Here is a 9,866-nt window from a genome sequence, read left to right as displayed (position 1 = left end):
GAGCTGGTGCCTAACCTCAACTTTTATTTGTTGAAAGGAACTCTAATCAATTTCACACTCTTGCGGTTGCTTGGGCGATATGACAAAGGAACACCGACAATTATAGCTTCAAGGAATCAGAGTAGTAAATAGGGGCAGATATGCACCCCATATACACAACTACTAGAGAGTAGGGGAAAAAATTTAGTGCTCAGTAGGTCTTCAGAACCTGCATCTGCACTCACCCTGTCAAACAGGCACGCTGCATATACGGAGTACAGCAGGCTCATGATCGACCAAGGAACGCTTGAAGTAAAACCTTACGAGTTTCAAACCGGCCGGGATTGTCTTGGCCTTCGACACACTTAAGTAGTTGGCCCCAGGTACTCTTAGTAGGATGTGGGAGGCTTGGAGATGGAGTTATTACAGGGATATTGGTTACGAGATGCTTACTGGAAGGCCTCCAAAACACGTGGCAGGATACCGGCGAGGGAGCTCTCCGAATAATTTTGTTAAGTCTTAGTTAAGGCATATTCTACTCCAATATTTCTGCAAAACTGTTCTAGCTAGCGGTACCACAGTGGTTGTGTTGACTATGACCAAGTATCTATGAGATCTTCAGCTTCCATACTCGGTACTGTCATCCCAATCCCTCCCGCGGCGAAAGAATCATGCCGGGCTATTAGAGTTAGTTGCTTTGAGGTAAAATAGTGCTGCTTCAATTTGTAGGAGCTATTGGCATTTTGCCTGCGATCTCAAACACCAATTAAACTCTATTGATGCCGAAGCCAGTAGCAGAGTGTCAGTGTAATCATTGCCTCTAGGTCCCTCCCCTTCGACCCTCCGTGGCATCCTCCGTATCAGGACCCGTCATTAGCTGTGAGCCTGCATATATATCTGTGACTAGTATCTGTCGTCTAAAATCGAACTATTAGCGATATTTGGAAGTATAGTGAATCGACAAGCCAATCGGTTCAGTAGCTTCAACCGGACTTGGTCTCAAAGTTCGGGCTCTTCAGAGGGCGTCGATAAGTGTAGCTAAATATTTGCTTTTGTATAAAAGGGGCAGCGCTTTCTAAAGGAATAGCGCCAGTATAATAGCCGCTGTTAGAATAAGGCCTATTAGTCGATCAATTGAATTGGGATGACAGTGATGGGAAGCTCTAACTCGGACAAGGTTTCCAGGTTGTCAATAATTGGGCGTCGAAACAGTCCAAGAATGTTGAGGATGGGCACGTGATGGTCAGGATGGATGAATGAATGGATGGAAGTACTCCGGATTCTTTCCATCCCAATCTTTTGTGGTGGTTGTAAGTAGTAGTTATTATTGAGCGGATAAAGAATGATTCGCCTTGGACAAGGCCTGTCGGATCTGCCCGAGGTACACTATGCCTGAAGAAGCAATTCCACTGTCGATGAATCTGACAGAATCCCTTTCCAAAGTCCGGCCCCTATTCTTGACCGTGGTGCCTACACGACTTGCCCAAGTCCAACCACCTCTTTACCTGATATCTAGTGCATTCCAGTGTGTTCGCATGACACTTTCTGACAGATCAGCCCACCAATGAATGGGTGCTCTCCACCTATTCGGATGCGCTGTCTCAACCCCATCCACTGATAAGACCGGATGGTGGACAGTGACGGACTAATATGGAATTAGCGGGAGACCGTCTAGCTCTTACTAGCTTAGCAGCAACCTGCTTAGCGTTGGAGTAGTGCAATTAGTGCCTTGAAATGACCCTTGGGACTGCCTCTCTTGTCTAGGGTTATTTTTAGCCGATCCTTTGCAGTCCCCAGATTTTCAGGGTCTGTGTTTGTTGACTGGCTGCTCACTCTTCACCACTTCGGCTGGTCCTCGACCACCAAATTGAAGGACTGGGTCCAAAACCTGGACTGTGCTTCGCGCTGTTCTCTTTCCCTCTCCCCATCTCGTAGGCACCTGCTCCAAACCAAAAAAATTCCCAAGTCCGACTCCACGAATGGCGCCTCCACATCCACCCTGTAGACTAGATGCCTCTTTCCGATGTTATTGAGTTGCCACCAAATGTAAGGGTGTGGACTAGCTCCGGCCCAGTGAATCCACTTATCCAGACGCTTCTTGAGGAATCCAGCACTAGCCTGTGCGACTCTGACGGCCTGCTGAAACCCCGCTAATCGCAACTGGCGAACCGACAGCTGGATGACCCTAATTTGGTGCCAGGCGCGGTGAATCCCAGCATATCGCCTGATACGCTTGGGCAACTTTCTCCCGGTCCATTGTTCGCCTCGCATCCTTGGCCCGTTATTTACAGCCCGTCTTTTTCCCTTTCACCTCGTCTGCCTTCCCCCTCTTCCTTTTCTTTCTTCCTCTCCTCCCTCACAGTCCTTCGTTTCGTGCTACTCTGTCTGTCGCGCTCGTTTCGCTACTTGCTTCTACACTTCAGTCAATCTAAACGTCTGTCGTTTCCTCGATCCATTCGTCAAGATGAAGTTCAACAGCGCTATCGCTCTCTCCTCCCTCCTGGCTCTCGCCGTCGCCCAGGACTCTTCCTCCACTACCAGTGCCGCGACGACCACTGCTAGCTTGTCTCCTCAGGCTTCCTGCGCCACCAAGTGTAAGTTTCTTTCTACTCTATTGCTGTTCCTATCTATATCATTTCGGCATCCTGAGCTCTCCTCTTCGATTCCGTCCGCATACCCCAACCACCTGTGTCTTCTACACTCCATCCATCAGCCACAACAAACAATTCGACCATAAGCAAATTGACTAACATTTTCCAGGCGCTGAGACCGACATCTGCTGCATCGCCAACTGCTACAGCGTTCCTTGCCCCGACAACGCCATGGCCAACGACACCACCAGCTGCGTTGCTGCCTGCCCCCAGGGCTCCGGCTCCCCCAGCGACCAGCGCTCCTACGCCAGTTGCCAGAGCAGCTGCTACAGCAGCTACTTCTTTCCCGCCAGTGCCACGGGAGCGTCGGGCTCTTCCGCTACCACTGCCGGCTCCAACGACGCCAGCACCACGAAGAGTGGAAGCTCCTCTTCGTCGACCGGCTCCAGTACGTCCACTTCTACCTCCTCTTATATTGCCCATGCTCTATGACTAACCCCACCTTTAACAACAGACTCTAACTCCAAGTCTGGCTCCTCCGGAACTAGCACCGCAACTGGCGCTCATGCCAGCAGCACCGAGAACGCCGCTGCTGTTGCGCAGCTCAAGCTGGGCGTTTCCGCTGCTGGTGTACTTGGATTCGTCCTGGCTGCTTGGGCTCTGTAAATGAGCTAAATAATAAGCCTTGATCGATGACTACAGTACGAATGGAGGAAGGGGAGAAAGCTACCTGTCTACTGCACACTTAATCCAGCGCTTGTGTTAATATGATTGATTGATTGATTGATTACGGGAATTTAGCTAATATGGGAACTTGTCACAACTACTATTACCTGTTTATCTTATCTTACTCATGGGGTTAATAACTAACTTGATTGCTACTATTTGCATGGCTTTCACTTGATACTCTGGAGATTAGTATACCGACCAACTAAATTCTATTGATTGATCATTCGTCCCTTTTCCACCTAGTATCATACCAGACTGATTTTCTATACTAGCACTCATATATTTCAGTGGTATGTTTTTTTTCACTTACATGGCATTAATCCATCTCGAAAGAACCCACTTAGATTGAACCACCACCATGTACTATATTTTCCCAGTCCACAACAATCCCAAATGACCGCTCTAGGTAGCTACATGTAAGGCAAGATAACTGAGCCTATCATTCAACTATTGTATATCTGGTAATAAAACTATCGTGGCACTTGACATATGGTGTGTACTCAACCCCGCATACCCACTGATATTCATCACGACCCCTAGGTGGGTCTCGGGCTCGGGCACGGTAAACTGTTGGGTGATCATCGTGCACTGCAGATCCATACTTGTAGTTTGTTTTGTTTATCATCATCATCATGTGTATACGGTATGGTACTGTATTTGATAGGCCTTTTTGTCTGGCATGATGGGGTATGAGCAGGGGAAACGGAATCAATTATAGGTTTCTTCGAAAGACATCGGTTAGTAGCGAATTTATTGATGACTTCTTCTCGTCCATGTATGACGTTCCCATTGTTTAATACTCAAGCACATGTCTATTTTACCTATATATGTATGTACTTTACTGTTAACGCCCACATGGTTTCATCTATCTGGCTCACAGGACAGCATTGGGTATGTAACATCAATTGTAACATCGAATGACCACGGAAATATGCATGGAAATACAGCGGTGCAGGCAGAAAGAGAACGAATGAGTGCATGTCCGACATGTACCCAGCGGACACAAAGTTGGCATCAACCCGTGATCCCGCCAAGGGATTGAGCTCATGCAAGTACAACATCGTCCGCCTTGATGCGGGTGTAGGGACAAACGGTAGCGAGTGCATTCACAAAATGTCGAACTGCCTCTTTGCAGTAAAAGAGAGAGTTTTCGATGTCATTGACCCCTGACGTGCAGAACGACTTGATGGATCTTCGCCTCTGTCTCTGCAGATTGAGAATCCCTGGCATGAGACATTCGGACATATTGCATCAAACCATAATTCATGCAAAGCAATAATGCATACCAGAATGAAGTTCGTATGGAGCGACAACCAAAGCAAGAGCGGAAATGAGCGAGCCTAAATCCCAATCACACCAACGCCATACCAGTGTAAGTCTAGAATGTGACAGATATTAGTTTAAATCTTATAGAGCCCCGCCAGCGGCATGGTAATTGTGGTTATCGCGATTAGACTCGGTCCCGAGCGAAGTCCAAGACCTCGCAGTCATTTTCAAAGAAGCCGTCATCGACCCCGCCACCCGGGGCCATGGCCGAAGCCTGCTTCTTCTTCCTGCGTGTAGTAATGACCACTTCTTCCACATTGCCCGTACTATTTCCCAGGCTGATTAGATTCTCCATTTCAGCTCCAAACCCGTGGTGTTGTTCATGTACCATGTCATCGTCTTCTTCGCTGGAGGCGCTGAACGGTCGTACGTGAAGCTTCGTAGTGGCTAGAGAGCCGCCGAAGGTCCATTGACCCGTCGGGACTGAACCCACGGAGTCGTCGGCCTCACTGTACACAAAGAGGTTTACCCTCTGGTCGGTGTGGAAAGGCTGATATGGTGTGTTTGTCTCGATCTCCGCCTGCGAAAGAGGCTGGCATTTGAGCTTCGACGCTGGCGGCGGTCGTAGCGCCGCGGATGGCAGAGCCAATGTTGCAGAGACCGTTGTTTCTGTGGTGGCGGCGGGACCCACGGTCATGGGACCGCAAGGTGTCTGCATATGGGGAGGCAAGCGGAACTCAAGTTCTTTGTTTCCGATCACCGATTGCACCTGCCTACTCTTACTGGGTGAGGTGGAGCGTTTAATCCTGTACAGACGGAAGTAACCCCCATCTATCAGGCCCAAGAATGGCATTCCTTTATGGATGATCCATGTCACACGAGCCGCAACGGGGTCCCGAGAAAGATTGGATAGGTGCAGGCGATGTTCACCACCATGTCGGATGGTGTTGACCGTTTTGACAGTGCCGGTGGCGGCGGCCCCCATTGATTTACTAAGGCCAGCAGCAACCGCCTTGCCCCCTCTTACTCCAGCTGCAGAAGGCATTGCAAAGCCACCCACGGAGGGGAAAGCGGCCCCGGTGGAGGGAGTACGCCCCCTGACTGCGGCAAGAATGGGCTGCGTCTTACCGCCGACCATCTTGAAGGCTGCCGACAATGGATTCGCAGCCGGCCCCCGGTCGGGAAGCTCTTCTGCCGGAGCATCAGCAGTAGGCGGTTTCGCAGGTTTTGGTAGAGATCGTCGAAAAGGAGGCCATTGAAAGGCGCTCCGAGGCAAGTCAAAAACATGCACCGTCGGTTTACCCGTAATCACTGCGAGCTTGTCCCCAGACGGCGGACACCAGACCACGTCAACTATATGGGACGTGGTTAATCGCGGGTACCGGGCAATCTGCCGCACGCTCGGCTGCACAGATGCTGGATCGTCTGACATGAAAGCCCCGGCTCGACAGTATTTAGCCTGCATAACATCCCAAACATACTGGACATCTCCCTTTTTACTGGCAGTAAATAACATGAGACCGTTGGGAGAAAATGAAAGGAAGCTGCAGCCATTCGGCACCTGAAAAGTGGCCACTGGATTGAACAAAGAACTCTTGGCCTCGCCCTCCTCTAGCTTTCGCAGATCGAAGATTGATACCAAATCAGGTTCGGTAGTGGACACAGACTGGGTGTCCTGGGCATGGGTGGGAGGGAAGAGATTGTACCCCTGAGGTGAAAACTCCGTCAAATTAGGAGAGCGGCGTGCTGGCATGCTTTGAGCTTGCTCCTTATTCCAGTAATTGTTCCAGGCTTGTAGTCCTTGGTCACCCATCCACCGTGCACCTCGCATGAGCTCCTGGGTAACGCCCCGGGCTACCTTGCCGAAAAAGCTTTCGCCCTCTCCGACATCAGTAGCGCAGGTGATAGCCGGACGCGACGGGGGACTTCGAGTCTCAAGCCCGAACGCCTTCCCTTGCAACAAGGACGTCGGCACGGCAGCACGGAGAGTAGCCCTGTAAGTTGCGGATGGTGGGACAATTGCTAGCCATCTTCCCTTCAATGCCACGATAGGACTATCAGAGTTGAGAGATCCATGAGGAGATTCGGATTGAGATCCATCTGGGTCAGTCGAGCTGGAGGACGTGGAGTATCGCCGAGATTCCTTTGACTTGATACTGGTCCATGCCTTTCCTAGAAACTGATAATTGCTCATGCTGTACATGTAGACTTCCCCACTGGAACCGGATGCTACGACAACGTAGCTTCCGCTCACAAAGAGCTTGAGATTCCCGGCCGGTGAAGGAGCCAGGGCAGGAAGACCAGGTATATTGCCAAAGCAGGGAGTGGGCGGCGTGGACAGAAGCGTTGTGATGTGCTCGCCGGTCCTTAAAGAATACACCTCGACCCGTGTCTGGTAAAACCTGGTCTCTTCTTTCGGACGCCCTCCAGCGGCCGACTGTCTTCCAGTGGGAATATCATTTGCTTCCGAGCTATTGGAGGATGCATGGCCCTCATCATCTGGTTGAGCAGTGGGGCCGTGAATGATGACAGCGATATGAGGTCGGGAATGTATAGACGTGTCATTAGTTGAAGTGTTGCTCAGCAACTTCGCTTCAATTACGCGGCCATTGAGACCTGCCAACTTCCCTACAGGGCGCGTTTTTCGATCTTCAATGGCAAGAATATCCAAGCCGCCATCCGTGCCGACCAGGAGAACGCTACTTCCCATCCTGGAGGCTTTGGATGGCGGGCTTATGATCGTATCGAACGCACAGAATGAATAACTACCGTCGGTTGCGGCCCTATTCTGGCCAGAGAACAGAGGCAAATCGATATCTGGCGCGCCATAGAAATGGGCCTGCGGCAGATGCGGTAGGGGTGCCTGGTTGTTAAATGGGCTACTGACGGAGTTGCTCTTTTGTCGGTCCACGGAGTGCTGTCTAGACACACTGCTGGTTGCGTAACCCCGCCCATAGCTCAAGGGCCTTGCTCCCGGAGGGGGAGACGTCGAAGAGGGGTGGCTGAATCCGCCTTTGTCTTGACTGGTGAGGAAACCGAAGGGAGACCCACTGTTGAACTCGCCATCAACGGCATCATTCGGAGGACTTTTGCCATACGGGATGGACTTGGCCCAAGTACCGGTGCGGTAAGCAATGTCATTCTCCGGAGAGTCCCCCAGAGTGCCAAGGGCATCAAGTACCGGTGACACGATATTGTTGCTAGGTGGCGGCTCCAGTGTTGGATTGGGGCAGGACGATGGTTCAGCCTGCAGAGGCGGTGACGGTGACGGTGCTTCTGCTTCTAGACTGCATACCACGCGTGAACTCAAGTCAGCCAACTGTCCGCCTAGATTCAAGATCCTTCTAGACACGTGGAGAGACTCAGACTTACAGGTCGTCAGGTGTAGACTTCGGGATTGCTTTGGCTGCTTTATTCTTCCCCTTGGTTCCGGTTTTCCCCTTTTTCTTGGTCTTTCCACCGAGATCATGCTCCAAAGTGGCTCGACTGGGATCTTCTGGAAAGGGGCTGGTGTCACCTAAGGACCGGCTCTGCTGGCGAAACAAATCGTCCGAAGCTGCCGGTGGCATTCAAAGGGATTGCCTCTCAGAGGCAATATGGACTCAGTTGGGGCAGCCGCTCTCAGAACCCTTGGACCGGGCTGAGAACGGAGGTTCTGACGGTGTGGTCGACCGGCAACGACACTCGCAAGGGTAGTATGGATTCACTGCCGGAGGAATCCCGTGGAGTTGTGTTCTATCGACCAGCAACGCTTATCAGCAGAAGTCTCAAAATAGCGGGTAACTGATGCTCCAGGAGGGGGAGTTACAGTTGGTTCCAGTGCCACTAATGTCGAGAAACAGACGTAGCAAGAGGTTTAGTTACAACGGCCGTGCCGGATGAACGGAGAGAACAGCGTATCTGGAGCGGAGATCCGTGGACACGCCGGAGGGTGGGTGTGTAAACACGACAGGTCGGAAGCACTGCTTATACCGCCTGTCTAGGTTGTTGACCACTTATAGTAGTCGGGGCAGATAGATACAGTGACGGATCAACAGACGCGTCTAGATTTGAGGTAACAGACAACCGGGAAGTGGTTGAAGTAAAGTAGAAGTTGTTCTGGCGACAGAATAGCAAAGGGAAGAAGAGAGAAGAGAAAGAGGGAGGGGGAGGGGAACCGGATCAGGTCAGGAGCATGGATGACATCTCCATGGGTAGGCTGACTACGACGCCGGACTTATCTCCTATCAGTCACTTTCCCCCCCCAAAAGTCCATGGTAGTTTCCCCTAGTAGTTTTCCCACCCCCCGTCGTTCCTTCCCATAAGGTTCCAGGGCCACCACATGACGGGGCTCCAGTGATCATTGGCTACTAGTGGGGGATGCGGCCAGGCATGACCGTCATAACATGACGCAGTCGGGTAAGGTTCCTACATGATACATGGTCTCTAGTAATTAGATTGCAGATGGGATGGATCCTTCCCCTCTTTACCGTGTCTCTTCTCCCACGTCCAACTCCCACGTCCACCCATCCAGGCAGGTGGGTTGGGACCTGGAATTAGGAGGCATCCGATGATCTGCACTTACCGTACCGTATTGGCTATTACCCCGTAAGGCGGAGAACCCACGATTCTTACACACGCCATGGGCGCCTTTCCCCATTGGTCCTGAACTGCCTGCATGAGGGGTACCCTTTCCAACAAACACTGCAAACTTCTGGCGTCCAAAACACGGCTCAGTCTCATCACGTGAAGGCCCTGGGCACGGCAGCCAGACAGCCAGCCACCACCACCACCACCGGAACGAAACAGAACATGTCGTCCCAGGGCCAGCTGGAACTGAAACCCGAAGCAAGTTGGGCCGGACCTTCTATTCATGGGTGGCCGTTTCCCTGGATGGGTCCCCTCCCCAACGGTCTAGCCGCCAATAGTTCTCAGACCAATCACATAGTTCCAGGCCCGGAATGCGGTAGAACCGATGCCAGATGTGGCTGGTTGCCGGGAGTGAGTCACGGGGCTGCATGGCGAAAGAGCACTGCCATCGTCTGTAAGGTCCCCCTCAATCGTCATCGGTTGGGACCTGCCCGTGACTGAAAGATTACATGGTGGCTATGGCCATTTGGAAGGGAACGCATAGACTCGGCTAAGCAATGAATCCTGTTGCCCTGGGTAAGGCACAAGAGAAACCAGGAACGCTTCACCCAGTGACCGGGCAGCATCCGGAGCTACGCTCGTCACTTGCCGTGGCCTCCCCCTTCCTACCTCACCACGCGGCACGCTTGCAGAATGCGAGGAATGCGGATGGTGTAATTGAACGCTGCGATG

General features: G+C 51.7%; 5 protein-coding genes across 5 annotated transcripts; 2 read left to right on the top strand and 3 right to left on the bottom strand.

Moving 5' to 3' along the window:
- Positions 1 to 267: 267 nt before the first annotated feature.
- An01g05250 (hypothetical protein) lies at positions 268 to 882 on the top strand (the record flags this gene model as incomplete). The annotated part of the gene is made up of 4 exons (XM_059748032.1): positions 268 to 291; positions 386 to 495; positions 561 to 681; positions 775 to 882. The coding sequence occupies 4 exons, from the start codon at positions 268 to 270 to the stop codon at positions 880 to 882; spliced, it is 363 nt and encodes a 120-aa protein (XP_059599668.1).
- An 80-nt stretch (positions 883 to 962) lies between these two features.
- Positions 963 to 2,250, bottom strand: An01g05240 (hypothetical protein; the record flags this gene model as incomplete). The annotated part of the gene is made up of 5 exons (XM_059748025.1): positions 963 to 1,083; positions 1,148 to 1,351; positions 1,485 to 1,624; positions 1,802 to 1,918; positions 1,978 to 2,250. 5 exons carry the CDS (start codon positions 2,248 to 2,250, stop codon positions 963 to 965), a joined length of 855 nt encoding a protein of 284 aa, XP_059599667.1.
- A 193-nt stretch (positions 2,251 to 2,443) lies between these two features.
- On the top strand, positions 2,444 to 3,236 carry An01g05230 (uncharacterized protein; the record flags this gene model as incomplete). Its single annotated transcript, XM_001388911.3, has 3 exons — positions 2,444 to 2,573; positions 2,740 to 3,018; positions 3,085 to 3,236. The coding sequence occupies 3 exons, from the start codon at positions 2,444 to 2,446 to the stop codon at positions 3,234 to 3,236; spliced, it is 561 nt and encodes a 186-aa protein (XP_001388948.1).
- A 1,513-nt stretch (positions 3,237 to 4,749) lies between these two features.
- Positions 4,750 to 6,768, bottom strand: An01g05220 (hypothetical protein; the record flags this gene model as incomplete). Its single annotated transcript, XM_059748011.1, has 1 exon — positions 4,750 to 6,768. One exon carries the CDS (start codon positions 6,766 to 6,768, stop codon positions 4,750 to 4,752), a length of 2,019 nt encoding a protein of 672 aa, XP_059599666.1.
- Positions 6,769 to 6,932: 164 nt separating this feature from the next.
- On the bottom strand, positions 6,933 to 9,611 carry An01g05210 (hypothetical protein; the record flags this gene model as incomplete). Its single annotated transcript, XM_059748005.1, has 10 exons — positions 6,933 to 6,945; positions 7,004 to 7,852; positions 7,938 to 8,121; positions 8,194 to 8,300; positions 8,430 to 8,527; positions 8,605 to 8,767; positions 8,848 to 8,972; positions 9,035 to 9,094; positions 9,130 to 9,374; positions 9,482 to 9,611. 10 exons carry the CDS (start codon positions 9,609 to 9,611, stop codon positions 6,933 to 6,935), a joined length of 1,974 nt encoding a protein of 657 aa, XP_059599665.1.
- Between the last annotated feature and the right edge of the window lie 255 nt (positions 9,612 to 9,866).

This window comes from Aspergillus niger, assembly GCF_000002855.4.
Source record: "Aspergillus niger supercontig An01".
In the NCBI taxonomy this organism is placed as follows: Eukaryota; Fungi; Ascomycota; class Eurotiomycetes; order Eurotiales; family Aspergillaceae; genus Aspergillus; species Aspergillus niger.
The sequence above is the reverse complement of the archived record's forward strand: the minus strand, read 5'-3'. Positions and strand labels throughout refer to the sequence as shown.